This window comes from Porites lutea, chromosome 13, assembly GCF_958299795.1.
Source record: "Porites lutea chromosome 13, jaPorLute2.1, whole genome shotgun sequence".
Lineage (NCBI taxonomy): Eukaryota > Metazoa > Cnidaria > Anthozoa > Scleractinia > Poritidae > Porites > Porites lutea.
The window spans coordinates 18,567,519-18,591,197 of NC_133213.1; the positions used below are offsets into that span (position 1 = coordinate 18,567,519).

Genomic DNA, 23,679 nt, shown 5'->3' on the forward strand with positions numbered 1-23,679 from the left:
CACCCACAATTTTGCTAGAAAGATACTAGGATTTAGATCAGATTTACAGAATTATTGACTAATTGAAGATTAGGTTTCTTCTTGTTTTTTCAATGACTTATCTTTATCTCTGCTAATATTTTCATGTTATTTTATTAATTTTTGCTTTATTTAGGAAAATCTATGCAAAGGGAAGAAGTGTGTGGAAGAAATGGAAAGAGCGTTTCTTTGCTCTTGTTCAGGTATTTTTTAGTTGTGGTTTTAGAAGTTTTAATCACTTACTAATCACTAAGTACAGGCTTTTGTTACCTTTTGGGTGTGTTGTTAAAAATATCTTTGAGTCTGTGGATGAAACCCTAAAGTGTTACCATTCAAATGAAAGCTACTGAGCAGTACTTTCCTGTGGTACTGTTTATTATGCTGTGCAAGGTGGTTCTAACTTTTGAGTATTATGCTGTATAAGGTGGTTTTACGTTTTTTAGTCTGTGGATGAAAGCCTAAAGTGTGACCATTCAAATGAAAGCCACTGAGCAGTATTATACAGTGGTATTGGTTATTATGCTGTACAAAGGTGGCTCTAACTTTTGACTCTGTGGGTGAAATCCTTCAGTGTGACCATTCAAAGGAAAGCTTACTGAGCAGTTCTTTCCTGTGGTACTGTTTATTATGCATCATTTGATTCATCTCAAAATCAATAAGATTTTTTTCTATTTATGCCATATTTATTTTATATTCAGGTCAGCCATTACACATTTGCAATATGCAGTTATCGTGAAAAGCAAGCTGAACCAACAGAAATGATGGAACTAGTCGGTTACACTGTGGACTATTGTGAGGCAATCCATGGTACGTAATCAAAATCCACATAAAAACGCTCCAGACTGCTCTCCATACATTTCTTTTTAGAATAGTTGAGAGAATTTGGTTTGGGATCAAAGTATTCTCCCTTTGGTCATCAATTTAGTAATTCTCATAACTTTTACTCTCGTTGATCTGCTGATGTTGTTAGGAGAAAATTGAGGCTGGTCACTCTTGGGACCTAAAGAGTTATTTAATGGAGAAGGAGGAAACATATAAGTACATGGGTAGGCAGGGTTCTTTCTATGGTATTTGAGGGGTAGAAGCTTGCCCCCCCCCCCTCCAAATGCCGAGCTTCCCCCCAAATATATAAATTTGTTATCATTACAGTATGTAAGTAACTATATTGGAAAATCATCCAGACAAGACAAGGTCAGTGCACATGAAGTATTGGTAAGTATTCCCTGTCTAAGGACACTGTATGTGACGAGGAACATGATCATGACTACAAAAATTAAAATAAAATATCACTGTAACATTTCTCAAAATTGTCTCAAAATGCTCCAGATTGCATCTCAGTGCATATTCATTTCATCATACTACCACATGAGAAATTTCTGCTTAATTTGAAATACCTACATGTGAAAATTACAACCTTTTGCTGGGGTTAGTTTAAACAAATAATAGCATGATTTGTACGTGATATTTGGCACAAATACCACTCGTGATATTTCAAAATTGTCTCAAATTTCACTCGCCTAACGGCTCGTGAAATTACGTATAACAATTTCGAAATATCACTAGTGGTATTTATGCCAAATACCACTACAAATCATGCTATTACCTATACCAAAAATTTCCAGGGGCATGCCCTCAGATCCCGCTAGGAGGCTTGTGGCTTTCGGCCACTCAGGACTTCTCCCCCAAACGATAAATCCTGGATGGAACCCTGGTAGGCATCAAAGAAAAGTGGTTACGTATGGAGGTAGGGTTTAACCCTCTAAGTCCCAATAGTGACCAACATCAATTTTCTCCTAACAATATCCATACAATGTCAAGAGATAAAGTTATGAGAATTAATAAAATGATCATCATAGAGAAAATGCTTTGATCTTTTATCAAATTCTCTCAACTAATTCTTAAAGGAGATGCATGGAGATCAGTTTGGAGAATTTGTATGTGGATATTGGGGCTTGAAGGGTTAAAAGGAGATTAAATCCCCCTCCATAGGAAGAGGCTGAAGGCCTCCCTGGGAAAAAGTTTGTTTCAGGTCCCCTGAAAAGTGCAGTGTGGGGCATTTTGAGTGACCAGGGAAAGAATTTGAGGTGCAAGAACAGCACCCTTTCTTATGTACATTTACTCTATTAAATAGAGTTGTTGTCATCCAATGAAGTTTAGTTAACAAACAAATACGTGACACAGATTCATTTTTCTCCATAAAATTGAAAAAAGTATTTTCTGCAAATTATTTTCTGGAGCCTCCGTGTTTCCCATGTATAAAGGGAATCCAAGCTAGACAGTCTTGGATTCTATATTCCATGGCGACGATTCCAGGTTCCATTTGCTGGATTCCAGTTTTTCTCAGTGGAACTTGGATTCTGGATTTCAATCATTAGTGGGATTCTGGATTCCTTGAGCTGTATTCCAGATTCCAAGGTCCAGGATTCCGGATCCAACAAGCATAAATTTCCTGGATTCTAGAGTCTGGATTTCCCTACTTACAGACTGTACATGAGGCAATCCGGGACAACTGGACAGCATTAATCTCTGGTCGCTGCGGTTTCCAGAGAAATCTCAATATTTTCCCCTTTGGTTTAATTAATAAATATTGTGATCATTTTTGTAGATGAGGAACACAGGGGAGGAAGATTTTTCTTCAAAGCTGTTAAAGAGGGAGACCAAGTCTTGTTTGCAACAGAAGAAGAACTTGAACGTCAGATTTGGGTCAATAAACTCTACACGGCAACAGGACAGTCACACAAGCCTGTTGCTCCAAATCTGTCTGCTGTCAGTGTTCAGCCACATGTCAGCAGCACACTGACAAGACTTCAGGGAGGTTGGTCACGTAATCATTGCTTCTTTAGAAATATCTAATTATTCTTTCAAAATACAGGGCTGTCACTAAGATTTCAATTTGCTGGGTGTAAAAAAAAATACAACAAGTTGGCGGGGAATCAAACCAGCTAGGGATTTCTTTTGGTTCTACTTTTCTTCAATTTTCCTATGAAAGTAGCTGGGGGAGATCCCAGGCCCCCGCCTCTTAATGACAGCCCTGAAAATAGTTCACCGTTTCTGATTGGCTCCAATCTCCGGCTAATTGTAACCCTTCATAACTAACTGGCGCTTGCTATATTTGAAAGATGCCAGCAACATACCATATTGACAACAAGGTTGATCGATGGTATATTTGCCTGGAAACGAGGCTGCTCGGACAGTAATGAACTGAAACAAATGGCGCTCTCAGCTGTCTATAGATGAAAATTAATAACTGAATATCTGACTAAAACTGAACACAAGAAATCCAAGAATACACAAAACATACTTATTGTTCGATGGACGTTTTATCTATCTACTTTTTGAGGAGTGTCATCAAGAAAAAAAAACATCTTTTTATATCCTGAAATAGGCCAAAGTTTTGAAGAAAGTACAAGAGGAGATAAGCTTGTCAAGTACTTAGATATATTTATTGAATTCGGCTTTTGTATGATGTGAAGAATTACTCAGATCTTGGAGGCTGTTGTCCACCTTGGTCTGATAACATTCTCCTCGATCTGCATTATTCTTCACATCATACTCAGACTCAGTTACATTCAATTATTGCTAAATATTTACTGGTTTCTTTTTAAGATCATGATCGTGCCAGAAAGCATGGACTTGATGATCTGATTCAAGCTGAACCGAGCACCTTTAATCACCATGTGCTGTTTGAGAAGCTTCAATATCTTACATTGACGCATAGACTCAGTGACTCTTACTCCTGTTTGGTATGACATGTTACACCTCTGTTACAGTTTAACAAGCGGCACCTTAGCAGTGCACTGCTCAGTAGCTTTCATTATAACTGTAGAATTCCCTTTACCGACGGGGAAAGTTAGAACATGACTGACATGATTGCTCAGCAAATTAAACAGTACCGCAAGAAAGTTCTGCTCAGCAGCTTTCATTTGAATGGTCACACTTAAGGATTTTATCCACTGAATCAAAAGTTAGAGCCACCTTGTACAGCATAATAAACAGTACCACAGGAAAGTACTGCCCAGTAACTTTCTTTTGAATGGTCACACTTTAGGATTTCATCCACAGACTCAAAAGTTAGAACCACCTTGCACACCATAATAAACAGCACCACAAGAAAATATTACTCACTAGCTTTCATTTTAATGGTCACATTGTAGAATTTCATTAACAGACTCAAAACTCAGAACCATCTTTTACTGTTTATTAATTAGATCCTTCTAAAAGCATGACATCTGCTCATTAACACAGCAAACATCCTTAAACAAGACATTCAAGCTACATCGAGACCCCGCAATCGAAGAACAAATGGGGAGCTTAAGCAATAAGGACAGCGACGGCTACAAAAACGTCAGTCATAAAGTGTGTTCGCGCTGCATTAAACTGTATCGCGCTTATTCCATCTCGTTCTTTACATCAGATGTTGGCGAATTTTTTTGGAGTTGAATTCTAAAGAACTGTATTAAAGTTCAGGAAAAGGAAAAGAGGGTCGTTGTCGTGGGTTCACGTTCTCCACAAAACGTAAAATTAGGCACTTTCACGTCGTAGTCGTGCAACGACGGCCCGGGGGGGGGGGGGGGTGGGGGTACTGCCATATATGGGCTATATAGGTATTTGCCGCTGTGAAGGGTATGGTTTTCAAGCAGTTTACTCTAGGATAGGGTATATAAATCAGAGCGTTTGGGTCTAGAATAGGGTATCATTTTTCAGGAAACTGATCAGTTGGTTGAAGATTTTATCTAGACTAGTGATTGTGGTATAAGGTTTTGTTTTGGCTAGACTGTGCTAGTGACCTCAGTAGTTTCTGGAAAACACTACTCTAGGATAGGGGGGATTTGGGGAGTTAACTCTAGTATAGGGTAGCAAAATTCAGCTGAACTAGCTCTGGCCAGGTCCCAGCGGCACATCCCCACCCAGAAATTCCTAAAGAACCTGCCCGGGAACGACGGCAATGAAAAGTACAAAAAGGGTTATGCACGTCCAAAGTTGTCTTTTTGCCAATCTAATCCTAATGCTTTTTTTGTCGTCCTCGTTGCCCTCGCCGTCGTCGTTGCTTAAACTCCCTATTGAGTTCCGCCACAGTACGGGATATGCGTTTGTTGAATAGAGGAAGAATGGAGATTTTAAAGGGGTAATGACACGCTATTTGCTATCAGTTTTAAAACTATTAAACTCATATCTTCGCATTACTTTAAGTCCAAAAATAGTGGTCCAGTTTTGTTCTTAAAGAATATATTTTGGCATAAAAACTGTTCCCTGTCTTCTGTTGCAACAGATGACAAGGATAGACGTGGATTTAAACTTGAAAAATTAGGCCAACGTTTTTTAAGTTTTAATGCTATGCATGCAAAAACCACTAAAAAAAATATTATGATTAGTGCTTCCTGATGAAGTTTGTTCAATATGTTATTCATAACTCTACAGAGTAATGCCTTTTGCACAGAATTGACCTAAAAGAGCAAAATCCTTTTGATATACTCCTCTAAGCAAAACTCAAATGCGCCTTTTTTGATGTTGTTGTTTCTTTACATTTAGGGCTGGTTTTCTCCGGGCCAAGTGTTCGTACTGGACGAGTACTGCGCGCGTTACGGCGTACGTGGCTGCCATCGGCATCTAAGCTACTTGACGGACTTATTAGACAGAGCAGAAGCTGGGATCATGATCGACCCCACCCTTCTTCATTACAGTTTTGCGTTTTGTGCGTCGCATGTTCATGGGAACAGGTTTGTGGCTTTGACCGCAAATTGTACTTTAAAAACGAGGGGGAGATTGGGCCTAATAAACTTTTGCAAAGACTTCTGGATATGTTGCCAGGGACAGGAAAAAAATGGCCAATAGCTGACCGGCGCGTCTCCAGTGACAATCCCAGAAACAATTTCGGGACGCATTTCGGTTCCAGTTCCCTTCTCGGTTTTAAAGCGGCGAATTCTGTCCTCGTACATCTACTACAATTTACGTTTAACCAGTTTTGCAGGTAGTTTTACTTTCACACGTCTTAGTTTTGTGTGGTTGTGTCACTTTTGAGACGTTGAACTTCAAGGCCTAGTAAGTTATCAGCACTTTTGCTAGCGCGATACTTGCATGTTTTGCTCGTGTTATCCAGGTTTTCAGGGAGTGCAATGGAGAGTAGTGTGACGTCACGTTACCATGGTAGCCAAATTTCTGGATCTCAACATTACTTCTTGAGATAGACGGTCATTTGCATTGTTAGACGATAGTATAGTATTGGCTACCGTTTTGTTCCTGAGTGCAATCCTGCACGAGAAAGTCATAAATGTCATTTTTTTTTTAGTTCTTTTGAGTTTTCTGCCATATTTGCAGGAGTACGGTTTGTTGAGATCCAGAAATTTTACTGCCATGGCAACGAGACGTAACGACGGCTCCTCCTTTTACAGTGAAACCAACGATTTGACCCAAGATTAAGATTTTAGATGCTTCATTGATTTTCACACTTTCTCGCTCCATTTCTTAGCGTGAATTATTTTCTCTTTCCGAGTTGATATACGGTGTGTTTTGTTGAATTGGAATCGTTCAATTTCCTCTTTAGGCCTGATGGCATTGGGACTATTACTTCTGATGAAAAAACTTGGTTTGAGGAAATTAAAGTTCGTCTGTGGAATCTACTGGCTTATCAAATAACTCATTACAGGTGATTGAAAAGACTGAGTTCATTTACTTGTGTGTGGGTTCCTTGTGGCGGTAAGCATTTTTCACCTACATTTATACCATTTTGAAATATGCCCAAATTTTCATTTTGAGAAATAATGCAAAACTAATAGAATCATATAAAAGTATTGCCTATCGTTCATTTAAATGGTCACACCATAATATTTTATCCGCGTGCTGAAGTTCAGAATCACCTTGTACAGCATAGTAAACAGCACCACAGGAAAAACGTGCTGCTGAGCTGCTTCAATGATCACATTTTAGGATTTCATCCAGAAACTTTTCGGGTTAAGACCGCAGCATAGATCTCATTTTTTTCTTTTCCGTTTCCTTCCAGATATTCTTTTCCATTTGGACGTCCTGAAGGAGCCTTGAAAGCAACGCTTTCTTTATTTGAAAGGGTAATGCGAGTTTTCAGTTTCACTGCTGTTTTACTGAAGTGTTGAGATATATTGCGGGGGGAGGGGGATCTGCTACTAGCATATGGTCTTTGTTGGTATGTAAAGTGTATGGTGGGATAGGGTATATGAGAGTTTAGGCCTAGGATAGGGTACTATTTTCCAGGAAACGGATCAGTTCATTGAGGATTTTAGTCCAAACTAGGAAAACTGGAAATTGACACTAAAAATTAAATCGGCAAATTTAAATTAACCCGCAACAAAGTTTAATAGCAAAGAAAGCGTCGCTAGATGGCTATCATTAAGAACACTACTGGATATTATTTACTGCGACTCTGGGATAGGGAGGGATTTTGGGAGTTTAGACTTGAACTAGGTCTTGTATAGGCTAAGGTTTCTTGTTTCCCAGTGGCACATCCCCACCCAAAAGTTCCTTATTGTATTCCCACCCCCCGTCCCTACAAAGTTAAGCCAAATCCGCTTTATGCTTACGGGCTGAAAAAGGTTTTGTCCTGTTCTTTTTCCAAGGTTATGATGAAAGATATTTCCACGCCTGTTCCACCCGACGAATTTAGGAAAGAAATTAGAAATTGTCTTCATCAGGCTGCTCTGGTGAACTACACGCGAGTGTCGGCATATGCAAAAATCGAAGGTGGGTCTTAAAACGTGAAAGAATAGTTCCTGCCTTTTTCTCTCATTAGTGTTATTGAACCACCACGTCCAACTTTTCATGTACCGAAATTGAGGAGGCAAAGCTCCTTAAAGCTCCTTGATAAGAGGTGTTCGCCGACCGTAATGTCCAATCTCTTTTTTATACTTTAAGAATCCGCCGGGGATCACGTTCCACCTGACACTAAACTGAATGACATCATGCACTTGGCAGAGCTGTGTATTGATTTACTGCATCAGAATGAGGAACATCACGCCGAGGTAAACAAGAGTTTTAGCAAGGCTTAGCATACACTGTTTTCGGGACGCCGTCAATTATCATAGGGACTTTAAGATCCAACGACGCGACGGCAATGAGAACGTCGCTTAAAAAGTGAATGTGCTTTCTGTCAGTCTTTATCGCAATTATTCCTGCCCTTTTACTTTGACATATGTAGGTGAACCCTCCTGAAGCTGAATTTCAAGGGACCATATCCGAGTACAGAAAGAGAAATTCAATTTGCTTGTTTACGTCCCCATAAAACACTAAATTAGGCATTTTTCCTTCGTAGTTGTGCAAAAACAGGTTAAGAAATGTACAAAAAAGCGTGACGCACGTGCAAAAAAACCTATTGTTTTTTTTTTGCGTTCTTGTTGCCGTCCGCGTCGTTGGATCTTAAAGTCCCTAATAGGGAGCTTAACCAACGACGACGGCGACGTCAACGAAAACGGCAAAAAAGCAATAGGTCTACATTAGCAAAACAACGACTCTGGACGTGCGTCACGCTTTTTTGTACATTTCTTTGCCGTCGCTGCACGACTACGACGACGTGAAAATGCCCATGCAAATATACCTTTAGTGGGGAATGTGAAAAAATGAACACAAGATAATGAATTTGTTTTTCTTTTCCTGATTTTCGATGCAGTCTTTAAGAATTTATCTCCAGAAGAAATTGGCAACATTTGACGAATTGGACGAGGTGGAATAAGCGCAAAGTTTGAAGCAGCGCAAATTCATTTTTTTTTGAGTGACGTGACGTTTTAGTAGCCGTCGCCTTCGTTGGTTCTTAAGCTTCATGTTCTTGGTGCAACGTTTCCTGGCGGCCACTCTTCGTTTAGCCTTTGGATCATTCACTTACCCCCACCCCTTCCCCCTTTTATTGTTCCACTGATATATCAGTGAGAGGTACCTGGTTCCATTGGAGTGGGAGCTCATTGTTGGAAGGCGCGGGTTTACAGGGGCGGATCCAGGATTTTTTTTAGGAGGGGGTGCACTTGTCTCTTGCTCTACTTCAACACCAATAAACCACATAGTTTTTTTTTTTTGCAGAATACCAGTTGTATTAGAAAACCGCAGGTAATCTCAGGGGGGGTGCGCACCCCCTGCACCCTCCCCCTAGATCCGCCCCTGGTTTACCAGCCATGGGGCATAATTCCAGTCTGTTTAGGGGCTGGCTTTGCCAAAAGAAGAAACCTCTAGACATCCCAGGCACCCACCTCCACTAAGCGACACAGTTGTTAATTGGCTATTAACAGGCCTTTTTTTGTTTTTTTGTTTTTTCTTTTGACTTACTGTTTTTGTAGGCACTTGCTTGGGTGTCTGATCTGATGATTGAGCACCAGGAAATCTTCTGGTCCCTGTTCACTGTTGATATGGACGCCACACTAATTGCTCAACCGCCGGACACTTGGGAAAGTTTTCAGTTATTTCAGCTGTTGAACGAATATCTGTCTAATGATCGTAAGTGCTTAAATGTGTCTTGCTAAAAAGAACTAGGGGTCAACATCCATTATTACTTGGCTTCACACTAGAGCTTCAAGTGTAATGTAAGTGTACTTTGAACCTACTTTGAGTGTGAAGGGGTAAAATGTACCCACTTAAACTTCACTTGGTGACCATGGAAACGTTCGTAGTTAAAAAATGCCAAAATTCGCCGCCAAGTATGGCTACACCACACTTGATAACACACTTGACCAATAAGAAATGAAACGGCCATATGCACGATGTGCACTTGCAGCGGTTTCAAGTTTCTAACGAACGGAGAGTTGACGGCTTTTCCTTTAAGTAACATACTTTGTCAACAAGTGTGAAGCCATGTTCAGTTCTACAGAGCAACGTAGGATTTCCAAGTGCACTTCAATCAAGTGCTTACTTAAAACAAACTTAGCTTCTAGTGTGAAGCCAAGTATTATCTCAAACTTACTTTCAACGTTTACTTAGAATTTTAAGTGGCTATGTCACAAGGACGTTCTTTTTCCGGTCCATTCTGTGACAGAGCCTGTCCTTAGTGTCTTTGCCAGAGTTATGAAGAAGATATCAAACAAAGAGTACAAGCCATAATTTTTTTTTTGGCGATTTTTTGCCGGCATAGCATTTAAACTTGGAGAAAAAAATGGGCCCAACTTTTTAAAGTTTCAATCCATGTTCATCCTTGCCATCCCTAGCGACAGACGACAGGAAACTGTTTCAATGCCTAAGTACAACCTTAAATGACAAAACTGGACCATTATTTTTCGAATACAATTGATGTGAAGACACGTTTTAGCTTTTTTTTTAAAAAAGATAGAAAGCAGCGTGACATAGACCCTTTAAACTCCTACTCGTAACCGAGTGTTTTAAAAATCATTAGCACCACAATGTATTGAAATTGCAAGGCTGAGAATCGTTAGATTCAAACTATGTCTACGTTATGGTTCAATTTCGTCCTTGGTTTAAAATAAAATGTCTTTTGGTTTTGGATATGATAATGTCTCATGATAAATTTGAAAAAAAGGAAAATAAAGTTTAAACCATGGATAAAATTGAACCGCAACATCTGTATCAAACATTCAGATACTCTTTTGCATTTTTTCTTTGTATGTGGTTTTAATTTAAAAGTAATTCGCTATTTAGGTATGACTGAGTAAGACTTATGTTTAGATTCATGTGTCATTTGTTCACCACGGACTAGGATTCCCGAGTTCAAAAAAACTGTCATTTTAAAAACGAGGTTAAGTGAAAAACATTTCTGGGGAAAATGCGTTTCATTTACATGACAACAAACAAATTATTATCTTTTATTATATAGACACGAGTGTTTTACTGGAAAATATACCATTCGTAAAATTCATAAAAACTACATCCGGGACCCGAGTGGTTTATTTTCCATAATCTCACACGTGAGTTTATCGATGACGTAATTTTGGCCATTTCCTTCTATTATTTTATTGATGTCTTTTTGTCTATATAATAAAAAGAACATTACACGGCGGCTTGAAGATATGAACTTTATTTTCTCGTGGCAAAAACAATATTTTACTTACTCGCTGCGCTCGTTCGTAAAATATTGTTTTGCCACTCGAAAATAAAATTCATATCTTCGCCCCACCGTGTAATATCCTCTATATCAATGGCTTTGCACTTAGCCTCGCTTTAAAACAGAGGCTCGGAGCAACTCGCAAATGGCGTATTGTTGTGCTCTTGTCTTCAGCTAACCTCAATCGAGGTAAATTCCATCATCACTTGCGAGATGTTTTTGCGCCGTTGGTGATTCGTTACATTGACCTAATGGAGTCGTCAATTGCCCAGTCTCTTCACAAAGGATTTCAAAAGGAAAACTGGAATCCTGTTAGGTGAGTTAACCTCGTGGCAGTGAGCAATAGGGACCTTAAGATCCAAAGACGGCAACGGCAACAAGAACGTCAAAAAAGCAATAGATTTAGGGCCTGCTTACATGGAGTTCGGGGACCCCAGGTAGGTGAGGTAACCCGCTTAGGTGGGGCAACCCGCCTGTCCATATAACCTCTCATTTTAATTTGATAACGTTTACGTGATAGGTGGGGTGACCTGCCCCATGTTACCTCACCTGTCTGGGGTCCCCCACCTCCATGTAAACAGGCCCTTAATGAGCAAAACAAACGTGCAGCACACTTTCTTGTACATTTATTGCCGTCTCTGCACGATTACGACGTGAAAATGTCTAATTTCTCTTTTCTTGAAGGACGTAAATAGGCCGCCACGGAGAAATTCTCCTTTTCTTTCTGAACTTGTGGATGTTCCTTGGGAATTCAACTCCAGGAGAGTTCTGCTACATTTGAGTAAGCGAGTTGGAATAATCGTGATGAAGATTGAAAGAACGCGAGATCGCTTTTTGATCGACGTTATGGCTGCCGTCATCGTCATCGGATCTTAAGATCCCTAATGGTTGAGTTGACCATATTTAAATCGAAATATGTTTTACGGCAAACGTCAGATTCAAGTTGAGAATTTCGGAAAATAGAAAATAAGCAGATAAAAGAGCTCAAAACAATTCTTATGGATAAAACTTGCGTGAAACAAAGTAGAAACAAGTAGAAGTAATGGACAGTAGACGGCAAAGAAAGGAAAAACTTGGTCACGTGGCACAGATTCAAGTTTGCAGTTTGTATAAGCGTGACTCTAAATCTCTCTATTGCTTTTCAGAGATGGCTGTCGGGCGTCCGAAGATCTTTTCTGGAAGCTCACGGTGTTACAGCAGTTCATTGCAGAATTAAATTGGCCTGATGAGGTGTTGGCTTCTCACCTCATGAAAAGACTTAAACTGATGGCCTCTGACATGGTGCAGTCATGTGTCAAACGGTATGTACTTAAGAAATACAGTTATCCACGTATTATCACTTTATTGTCTACTCAAGGAAAGTTCTAGCAGAAGCAATGCACCGGTTGAAAAACATTTAGGAATCAAGCGCGGGAAAACCTTGCGCTTGTTGCCAAGCGCGGGAAAAATCTTCCACGCGTTCAAGATACCAAGCGCGGGAATGATGGCCTCTGTCAAATTTGCAAGCTCACTAATTTAAGAACCTGGGGCCCGTTTCTACCAGAAAAGCTGCTGTTTTTACATTCAAGATCGAGGTCTCCGCTCAGTAAATTTGCAGGTAATATAACTGTTAACAAAACAAGATTGACTGGTTCGTTTGCTGAGACCCGTGGGTATTATCTTTAGACTTCGGGATTTTAATATTTGGCCTCTGTTGATCCTTTAACAGTTGAACCTCCCTCCATGTATACATTAACCTGCAGTGTAGGCGTATTTTGGGCGGGCAAAAGCTGTTTGTTTATGTTCGTATCGCTGTACCCGCCTTCTTTGATTTTATGCAAAAGAACTCTTCCTCTCTTTAGCAGTTTCAACATTGCGCTTAGGCGAGCAAGAACATTCGCGCGCCCGAAGAAATCGTCTGCACTGCACTGCAGGTAGTGTTAAAATTGGTATGGTTTCATTAATGAATTACGTTTTTAATTGAAAGTTGATACCGGGTCTTCTCAAAAATGTTACTTTGATACAGGGTTCTCACGCAACTTGAAAGTCCTTGAATTTCAATGCTAACTTAATAGTTTAAGGGGAACTGCAAAAGAAAAGGAGCAAACACAGAAAAATTACTCGTGTTGTGGAAGAACTAGAAAAGAAATAGACTTAAGGCTCTATTTTGCATTGAATGGAGTCCTTGAAAAATGGGAAATGTGTCCTTGAAAGTCCTTGAAATGAATTTTTTTATTCAAAAAAGGGTACGAACCCTGTTTGTACTACTTTTAGAACCTTAGTAAATGCTTGTTACCCTTATCTTGCAGAACAAAGGGGTCTTTTGAAAACTGGCTGAAGAGCACACGATTTAGCGTGGAACTAAGGGTTCCCAGGACTGTCTGCGTCATGTTGAATGTTGTCATACATGCTAAAAAACAGGTGAGTGGTGGAAAGAGTTCCTTTTGAGAAGTTAGTCCATATACGTACAAATGTGTGATCCAGTGAAAACCCACGTCTAAGGAACTGACTGTTAGGCGAAAATATGCCAGTTAGGCCCCCTCTATACAAGAACCTGTTTAGCCTAAAAATTGAAATTCTGTACTGTTAAGTCAAAATTCAGGATCCTCTTTGGAGACATAGGTGCCTTATCACTCCAACTGCAATGTAGAAGTGTGCAGATTTTAATCTAATACCACAAAATGCTTTTAGCTGCAATGTATTTTTTCCTTCATTTAATAGACCTCTTTAGCTTGTATGTTTTGTTGTATGCACGGGAGTCAGTTGTAATTTTAGTGAAAGAGTTCTTTAGAATATGAGTTAAATCCAACTAGTGGTCTATTATCAATGCTGCGTTCTGATTGGTTGAGCTAATACTGGGCTATATGTTATAGCCCACTAGTAGCGAAAAGCGCGGGCTTTTTGGCGGCAAAAAAGGATTAAAGTCTAGCTTTAACTAGCTAAAAGTTTTTTATTCTCGATATTTTTGACCAACTAGTTGGATTTTACTAAAACAATTATTCCTCTCGCCCTCATGGCCTCTGAATCAATAGTCCATTCGGCCTTCGGCCTCGTGGACTATTGACTCAGAGCTCGGGCTCGAGGAATAATAATTATGTTAATTATCACATGACCTACATTGAAAAAAAACTAAACGTGCGCCTATTGCCGGGCTAAGATAATTCCGTTTTCATCTTTTCTACAGTCTCGGTTTCTTTGCGCCAGGGAAGAATCAGAGAACTCAGAAGTAAGTGAATCCCACTGAAAGCTACTCTTTTAAAGTTTTTCTTCACCTTCATGTCGGGTGCCAAGCTTGTTTATAATTCTTGGGTGGGAAGGAGAAAAGGAGGTTCTGTTAAACCTTTGAGGTCGCCGCAGCCCGAACTTCTGGACTAGTCAATCTTGTTCTCTCTCGTCAAACTGGTTTTTCGAGTGCGACAATCCGTTGATTGATAAACCGATGGTCATCAAAGAACCCGCTGTAGCAAGCGCATAACTATTAGGCCTGGGTTCGAAACCCTATCCTAGCAACATGTCGCGCATACTCAGCAACGATCTTACTCGATTCATGCCAAGTTGAGTACCCCAATATCGAGAAGGTTAGAAGGGTGGTTTATTAGGGAGCTTAAGCGAAGGCGTTTTAGACGCTGTTTTAAACGTGAGGCGTTTTCCAGTCTATTTAAAAATGCCTTGACGCTAGCAAAGATGAACTGTTTAGCGTCTTTACTCTACAAGAGAAGATTTTCCCCATGGTCAAAACCATTGCCCAACAATGCCAAAAGTCCAACTCCGGTTGATGTGCTTCTTTCAAAAACGCCTTTGCTTAAGTTCCCTATGTTCTCTAGGGGTATACCCTTGGCTTCATCCTTCTCAACAACAAGTGTTAAAGTGGAAATACAATCAAAACTTTCGTGCCCTGCGAGGTTTGGCGTAGTTTGTCGTTGAGTCCTATTGTCGTAAATCTTCCATTTTAAAATATTTTATTCCCGGAGTTTTAAGGAATCCAGTGTAAAAGGGATCCTCCTGGACGTGCTTCTGTCTTGTTTATCTACGTTGTAGCGATTTTATTTGGTTAAATTTTATCTACGTTATATGCATTCATCTCTTCTTCTTCTTCCAGTATCGCTACCATTCAGATGTCTACATCTTTCTCAAAGATGTCGTTCAGGAGATGACCTCATCCTTTATCGCCAAGGTAACTATTACTTAAACATTCACCTATTTATTGATTTATTATACAGACACGAGCGTTTTACTTGAAAATATACCACTCTTAAAATTCATAAAAACTACATCCGGGACCCGAGGGGTTTATTTTCCATAATCTCACACGTGAGTTTATCGATGACGTAATTTCCGTAATTTCCTCCGAAAGTTGTAGGCGTCTTGCGTCTTTTGAATTTTACTTACACATTTTTCAAAGCTTTGCTGATATTTTGTAATTGTAGAGCCCTATTCAGCTCAGTGTTATTTCTGCAGATTATTGTAAACAATGTCTTATATTGCTGTACTGTAAATTTGAGCCGTCACAATTACTTTTTGGCAAATAAAAATCTATTATTTTATCGATGTCTTTTTGTCTATATAATAAAAAGAACATTACACGGCGGCTTGAAGATATGAATTTTATTTTCGAGTGGCAAAAACAATATTTTACGAACGAGCTGCGCTCGTTCGTAAAATATTGTTTTGCCACTCGAAAATAAAATTCATATCTTCACGCCACCGTGTAATATCCTCTATTTATTTGTCGCTCTGAGAAAGAAAAAGTCATATAATTCATTTTCTATTGATAATTCCTTTTTCTGATTAAAGTTGAACCTCCATTAAGCAGTTATCTATTAAGAGGCCAGTAGTAACCAAAGTCCCAAAATAGCGATAGAAAAGAATTATAAATTAAATTTCTCTAAAGCAGCCGCTGTCACCTTTTGGCCGTTCCAGCGAGAGTTCTCCCATTGTTGTCACTTCTATTAAGCGGCCATCATGTGCTGGATACACCTAGTTTGGCCATATTTTAACTATATGATGAGGGAAACTACAGTCCAAGATAGAACTTCAGTTAGACCAAAGATTGTGGACCAGTAATACCGCTTCTGCGGCGTATTAGTTTCAAAGTAAGGTGTTGTTTTTGCTAAATAAATAATTCCCGAAGAACCTCTTTTGAGCGGCTAACTTCACGTAACCTCCATCAAGCGACCACTTGCTGGAGGCCCAGGGGTGGCCCGTTAATGGAGGTTAAACTGTATTTACTCGTGAGATCATTCATTCGCGCACGACGAGCTGAAGTGTTACGTTCTTTTTCAGCTCAACAGTGTGTTGGAGTCGCTGTTGTCCAAAGTAGCTCGATATGATCAGGGATCCATCTTGGCCCCCATGTTTTCACTTATGGTATGTATTGGACTGCGTGGCAGGCGTCAGAAGGGGAGGGAGACAGGAGGGAGAAGGGAAGAGGAAGAGAAAAAGGGAGAGGGGAATGCGTTTTTCTCCCCCTTCCCTCTCCCGCTCCCTCCCCTTTTTGTGCCCCCATGTTTTCATCAGGGTATGTATTAGACTGCGTAGCAAGCGTCAGAAGGAGAGGGAGAGGAGGGAAAGTGGAAGGGGAAGAGGAAGAGAAAAAGGGAGAGGGGAATGCGCTTTTCTCCCCCTTCCCTCACCCGCTCCCTCCCCTTTTTGTGCCCCCATGTTTTCATCAGAGTATGTATTAGACTGCGTGGCAGGCGTCGGAAGGAGAGGGAGAGGGGGAGGGGAGAAGAGGGAGAGGGGGAGAGGAAGAGAAAAAGGGAGAGCGGAATGCGCTTTTCTCCCCCTCCCCCTCCCCCGCTCTCTCCCCTCTTTGTGCCTGCCACGAAGATTAGATATGTATTTATGAAACGATTGTCAAAACCCTGGTATACTTCCTTCACATTTTCAATAGGTCCATCTCTTGGGAAATTAATCCCCCCACAATTCCAAACCTCATTTCAGGGGAACCTTTTAACATCGAGTGGAATCCGTGGTCGCGAAATTTCCAGAGAACAATTGCCCACTCAAGAACTCTTGGTAGAATGGCTACAGCCTTTGGTCGCAGTGATTTCTTGGATAGTTTGGGTGGTCAGGGGGTAGTTATGATCATGGGATGGTTGGTATAAAGGCAACCATTAGCTAATAATAGGTAAAGCTTTTCCATCCAAACGATCCTTGAGACTGTTGCGCCGAAAGCTTGTACCAAACCCTTAAAGTTTCTGAAATGGGGAATAGCCCTCGTTCGATATATTAGTCTGATTTAGCAACAGAACGGGAACGTCAGTTGACGACGGCGCGCAAATCAAACAACTGTCTTGACCAATAGCAGAGCGGCAAATTGGGCTTCGGAAGTCGAGTTTAGTCCTTACCGCGCGCTTTCCCGTCGTCAAGTGACGTTCCCGTTCTGTTGCTAAATCAGCCTATTAAAATTCTAACATGACTCCGAGGCTTTAGGCACAAAATTGCAAATTTTTCACGACTGTATTGTCTCGCAGTTCCCAGAAGAGACGAGCACAAAGAAACCGAACCAAATAGAGAAAAATGACCAGAAAGCCTCTTAGTCATGTCACAATTTTAATATATCGAAAGTGATCTATTAGTATCCTACGAAATACGGATAATCTACATGTTGAGATCGGGGCTTTTACAAAACGCCATATCCTGATGGCTCGGCTCTGTAGATTATAAGTTGGGTACGAGCATACTTTTTCTTTGGTTAAGCAAAAGAAAACCTAACTTTCTTAACGCTTTTTTTTTCTGACTTGTTTTCGCAGAATCCTGGAACAGAACTTGAGGATTCATACCTGACTTTCTTCAACTCAAACTTGAACGAATTTCGAGTTCACTTAAACGACGAGAAAGTGAAGAGACAGGTGATTAAGGTAAGGTTTGGAAATTTAGAGTAAGGTGAGGGCAAAATAAATTCTTACTCCACTAACACGAGAAGAGTGAAAAGTTTATTTAGGGTGCGTCAGTCAGTCATCTGATGCAGATGTATCCTAGTTAAGAAAAAGACTATTGTATGTCCTAGGCTAGCACGTGTACCACGCCAGATACGAAAAACTACTAACTAACCACCCTTGAGAAGTGGCCTAAAGAATGTGTGGAAACTTATTCTCCTACTAATGCAGTAGCAAGAAAACCCAGGGAAAGTGTTTAAGCCAAAGACTTAGAACGGTGAATACCTTGTGACAAAGACTACTCAAAAAGGGGTTCTTTTCAAAGAATACGGGTCCAGATACTTTTAAGTATATAGTTTCTGTATTTAAAAATACAGAAACTATATACGGAAATAATAACACCAAAACATATGCAGATCTGAACACGTAAGAATATGAACTTTCGGAAAAGAAACTTTGCAAAACAAGGCGAAAGCGAACACGACGACTGACCTGACGTAGAATGCCACAGATCCCTTGCCAAAAACATAAATAGTCCGAAACTATCCCACGAGCCTCCGCGCGCCTCTAAACCTTGCTGTCAGAATATTTATTTCTGACTAATTCGTTCTCATGTCTCTCAATCGTCAGAAGTTACATCTTTACACATAATTCCTTCACTCTCTGTTGAGTCTTTGAGAGACGTTCAAGATGTATTTATCCTCCTTTAGATGTTCTGCTCAGTTCTTGGCTCCTATCCTTCTGAAAAAGTTCGGGAGAATTACACTGTTGTCTCTGAACTTTTCTCTTGTTGTTGTTGCAATTTGGCACAACTTCTGTGCGCTCTAGAAGAGTTCTGAGTGTTTTACTTTATTCTTAATTGAACTAATGGCTATCCTTTCTTGCAGGAGTGGTACACGTCTGTAATAACGAAGATTTGTGACTGGTTGTCAGATCGGATGAGTATGGCGTTACATCAGTACCAAGTCCAAACTCTGCTTGCGCTCGCGGCGGTAAGTGTGTCACGCAATGAATATGCGTAGTTCTATATCCGAAGAAAAGCGAAAACAGCCGACATTTCGCGACGTCAACACGGCTTCCCCCACCCCCCCTCCCCCCCCGAAATAACGTCTGAGAAGCGAAATTCCATAGAAATTCCATACTGATAACGGGTTACTATCAAGCTCTGGGTGGTGCCTCTGAGCGGCTGAAACATATTGTAGCACGACCAATCAGAAGCACTACCCAGATCTGGGTAGTGACTCATCACCAGCGTGGAATTTTTCAAGTCGTTCCTCGAGGAAGCCAGTGTTGGCGTCGCGAAATGTCGGCTGTTTTCTCAGGATAGGCATGACATGACATGACTACCAGTGTTTTTATCTGCTATCGTGGGAACTGCGGGAATGTGTCAGGGTTAGCATATGAATCCCCAAATTGAAAGTTCGGTTATTCTACCCCCGGACTACTCTGTGGAGAGGGTTTTTTTCTCTGTAAATTTTCCCTCCATCCTGGTGTATAATTCACTACCGGCGTCATAATACGTAGTCTCCTTCGCAGCCAGTTTTTGTGTCGTCACGCAACGCCTTTCTTTTCAAGAGAGGGGGAGGGGGAGTAGCGCTGCGTGACAACACAAAAACGGCTGTGCAAGAGAGTGAAGAAACTGCTAAACACTGGGGTAACCGCGCGATGGACTAGCATCACTGGGATGGGATAGTTAGATAGTAAACAACCGGAGCTACCTGCGACGGGGATTAATTACTCTAAAAACCCCAGGGGGCTGCAACCAGCCTCCTTCCGCAGGGGAGAAACTTGCGTGTACGTTCGGGGCCGGATTAAAGATGCCGCCTATAAATTCCCTAGGAACTTCCACAATTTGTCAGTGATGACCAGTTGCCGTCCCGCACTATTTACTCCGCAACCTACAACACAATGTTCTCCCGCCTTCGCATGGAGGACGCCATGCACAAAGGACAGAGCATTTACAACATTGAGGAACAACCCTACCCGGGTGGGGATAGAGTTGACGAGGATGAGGAGACTGAGTCGAGTGACGAGGAAGAGGCGTTTATTAAATTGGAGAATAGGACCTAGGATTGCGACAACAATGGCGCGCGAGTTAAAATAATGGCGGGAATTTTTGGCGGGAAATGCTACCTGCCTTTTCTGCGCTCATACAATGACATACATTCGAAAAAACTAAGTTAATATTAAGTTTAAACATGCTAGTAATTTATTAACAATGGCCTCTAGTGTACATGAAAAAGAAAGTAAGATAGAAAGAAGCAATAAATTTTAACAAAATGTTTAGTTAGGAAAGTTAATGTTGTATTGAGCTAAGAGAAAACTTCAAACTAGCAAATATTTCCAGCTACAAATGACTATTTAGTCGTTGTACACTAGGCAGATCCTACAAATGAAGTCTTACTGCAAGAGTAAAAAGAAAACAAAAGTTATGGAGAACAATAATAGCAAAATGTTAAAAGTTCGTTTCATATTTTGTACGAAGAGTAAACGTCGCGTAGTGTTGTAGGTTTTGTTTTAAAAGATCGTATTAGTCTTTACTTTAGAAAAATTATTGGTAAATGAGAGACTTAATACGGAAAGCGTATGGTTAAAATGTCGCCTGTGACGACGAGACTGCTCGTAGTCTAAAACAACTTGAACCAAAGCTGACGTACTTCTGCCAGTCAAACACTATTTTTAAACTTCTCGATTGTCGAACCAAATCACTTTTCTCCAGGAAGTTCGAAAAATCGGGATTCCTCTGTAGTTTAGCCTGTCCTAGCCTGTGAAGCGCAGACGTATTTCCGGTCGTCGCTCGGGAGAGAAGCGACGACCGGAAGTACGTCTGTGCTTCGCAGGCTAAGCCTGTCCAGTCAGTAGGTCGTTTCGTAAGTTTGTTATGAAAGGTGTAAAATCGTCACCATTACTGTCAATGGAGCGTTTAAGGGCCTGTTTACGTTGAGTTGAGGGACCTCAGGTAGGTGGGGTTACCCGCTTAGGTGGGGTAGCCCGCCTGTCCATGTAATCTCTTATATGGTCATCCCACCTATCATATAAACGTGGTCAAATTAAGGTGGCTGAACAGTTTTGGCAGTTTGTGAGTTTATGACATTTGTCAAATAATGGCAAGAGAAAGGTTGCAGCTCACAAGCTGAAACTTGGTAAGTGAAAAATATCCTGATGAGCGATTTTGATTGACAGGTAAAATGTGACGTTTTCGTAGTTTCCATGGCAACATGAACGATTGAATACAACCTTAAAATTTAACTTTTGCTCAGTTTACATAAAATTCGCTCATTAGATTTTCCTATACACTTGCACACAGCTTACTATAATTAATCATTACCATTTGAAACTTATTTGACCAAATTTTAACAGACGGGTTTTTAGATAATCAATAATATAGTTGTACTGTAATTATTAAATGTGTCACAAAATTCGTCTGTTCAACTTCCATTTTTAAGTTCTCATTATTCAAAATACGATAAAAGTAAAAGTTCTGCCAAATATCACAAAATTTTAATGAGTAGATTTTGAGAAATCGTCTTCTTTGCACCATTGCTTTTTTTGCCGCCATGATTGTTTGTAATTTAAAACACACGCCGTCAAGCGAGTTACCGCTGACCGCCCGCAAAACTGTGTTCAGCCACCTTTATAATGAGAGATCATATGGACAGGCCTTTTACCTGACCTAAACGGATTACCTCAACTACCTGAGGTCCTCCACCTCCATGTAAACAGGTTCTTAGCTTGTGTTTTGTTTTCCCAATTCAGACCAGAGGCTCCCAAGGGAATTTGCCTTTAATCTTTCGCATGAATTATGCATATATATTATCTTCAACAGGACATTTGAAAGAAACAGTTCTCTGGGGTAACATAACTTTTTCTGTTATATAGCTGGAAATGTTTTCCCAACAGCGCGCTCTCTCATTGGTTACTTCGAGGTCACATGACATCTAACAATGAAACTGTTTTCCGTCAAAATCTCTGAGCGGGCAACATTGCAAAATCTATGACAGTGAACTGTTACCCGCGAATGTTGACAGCGAGGTTTGATGAATTTCCAGGTTCAAAATTTCCAGCTTTATAACAAATCACTTAAAGATTGGTCCCTCGGGAAACAGTTAATTTTGTTTCCCTCGAATTTCAATGTTTTCTGAGGCTTTGCCTCGGGAAACATTGCGATTCTCGAGAAACAAAATGAACTGTTTCCCTCCGGACCAGTCATTAAGTGTTTAATACAAGCTAAAAAGGTCTATTAATGCTTTTCATGTTAAAGAATAGGACGGTTTTTACAGCTCAGTCCTCAAGCGTTCTCGGCTCGGTCAAAACTGGACCCTACTTTGAGCTGTGACGTCTCCGAGAGAATCTCACGGTTCGTACGGACAATAGGGCCAAAAAATAGGCTGTGGTTTTTTAAAATTAAAATCGACTGCAGTCATGGAACAATCATCAAATTTAGTACGAGCAGCCGCGTAGTTTGAGCGGGAAAGTTAACACTGATCTGATTGGTCGAGATAGTGGCGTGAGATGTTTAAACCAATCATAGAGCATTACAATGTGTAAAGGAGATTTGAAAACTAGATTATGTCGCCTTGTATCACATTTTTCTTAAAAAACTATTTAACAAAAAATAAAGTTTTACAAAAGAGGATATCAAACTTTCTTTACTTCGTATATAAATTTTTTTCGTGTATCGAATATAAGGAACCTAGTTTGGGGCACCATCTGATCTTTAACTTGGGTATATATTTGAATTAATTTCTTAATTTTCACCGTAAGTCATCCCATGTAAGAGAATCCAAGACAGTCATGAATTCTGGATTCCAAGCCATGGATTCCGGATTCCGTGAATTGGATTCTGGATTCTTTGTCAGTAAAACTTGGATTTCGGTCTCCGAACTTTAGTGGGATTCCGGATTCCTTAAGTTGTAATTCGGATTCTCAAGCGCAGAATTCCGGATTCCCTTGTATGGTGCGAGATAAGCGAGAGTCCCCTTTTGGTTTCTAAACAGGTCGCTAAGGTAAGATGCTAGGGAAGGCTACTTTCAAAGTAATCCACCTCTACACTTCTGGGAACTTGGATTTTTAGTGCAGTTAGTAACCCAGCATATCCTCTGCGATCAGATGTTCATTTTGGATGGGCTGAGTGCAAAAGTCGGCGGACGGGAAAAAGCGAAGAAGGATTGTCGGTTTAGAAATTACGCTGCGACAGCATTTTCCAAATTTTCCACGGCTATGCGTTGTGCTGTTGTAGAAATCTGATAAAACTGAAAATAATTAAAGAACGAGAACTGTAAACACTCATCTTTGGTTTTCTTTTAACAAAACTGATATCCGAGATGCAAATTTTATCCGGATTTTACTGCCAATTTGAATAGTTTTCTCTGTATTTTATAGCATCTGCAGATTCAAAGGTTAGAACCACCTTGTTCTATGGAGACAAAGGGGCAGGAAATTGCTGTAAATCTGACAATTTTATGCAGATTTAGAATCGCTTTGAAAAACTGATCATATAAATCTACATAGGGAGAAACACTGTTGATGAAGCGAAGAAAGCATCAGATTGGTTTTTTTTCTTCGCTACTTCCGTTGAAATTTCCTAACATTGTTTGATGCAAGTATATTTCCTATCCCTTTGTTATGTTCTCAGAATGGTCGAGTGAGCTGGCCAGAGTAGACTCTGATGAACTCTGTACTTTCATCGTTATTTCAATGCTCTTGTGTCTAGCTTTTGTCGCTCAATTTGTACAAAAATATCGAGTCAAAACGGGGTCGCTGTGAACCGTTTTAACGTGAACAATTTACAGCGGGACG

At 40.3% G+C, this 23,679-nt stretch overlaps 1 protein-coding gene across 1 annotated transcript in view; it reads left to right on the forward strand.

Moving 5' to 3' along the window:
• LOC140923273 (calcium-dependent secretion activator 1-like) overlaps positions 1 to 20,660 on the forward strand; it is a 34,363-nt gene extending 13,703 nt beyond the window's left edge. The window contains exons 9-27 of the mRNA XM_073373360.1: positions 155 to 221; positions 717 to 825; positions 2,624 to 2,833; positions 3,625 to 3,761; positions 5,548 to 5,735; positions 6,560 to 6,661; positions 7,016 to 7,079; positions 7,605 to 7,728; positions 7,900 to 8,006; positions 9,309 to 9,465; positions 11,195 to 11,336; positions 12,166 to 12,321; positions 13,309 to 13,420; positions 14,184 to 14,225; positions 15,099 to 15,173; positions 16,283 to 16,366; positions 17,755 to 17,862; positions 18,768 to 18,872; positions 19,720 to 20,660. Coding sequence (XP_073229461.1) covers positions 155 to 221; positions 717 to 825; positions 2,624 to 2,833; positions 3,625 to 3,761; positions 5,548 to 5,735; positions 6,560 to 6,661; positions 7,016 to 7,079; positions 7,605 to 7,728; positions 7,900 to 8,006; positions 9,309 to 9,465; positions 11,195 to 11,336; positions 12,166 to 12,321; positions 13,309 to 13,420; positions 14,184 to 14,225; positions 15,099 to 15,173; positions 16,283 to 16,366; positions 17,755 to 17,862; positions 18,768 to 18,872; positions 19,720 to 19,950 — 2,320 coding nt within the window. The 3' untranslated portion in view covers positions 19,951 to 20,660. The remainder of the gene's footprint in view (positions 1 to 154; positions 222 to 716; positions 826 to 2,623; positions 2,834 to 3,624; positions 3,762 to 5,547; positions 5,736 to 6,559; positions 6,662 to 7,015; positions 7,080 to 7,604; positions 7,729 to 7,899; positions 8,007 to 9,308; positions 9,466 to 11,194; positions 11,337 to 12,165; positions 12,322 to 13,308; positions 13,421 to 14,183; positions 14,226 to 15,098; positions 15,174 to 16,282; positions 16,367 to 17,754; positions 17,863 to 18,767; positions 18,873 to 19,719) is intronic.
• The last annotated feature ends 3,019 nt before the right edge of the window (positions 20,661 to 23,679 follow it).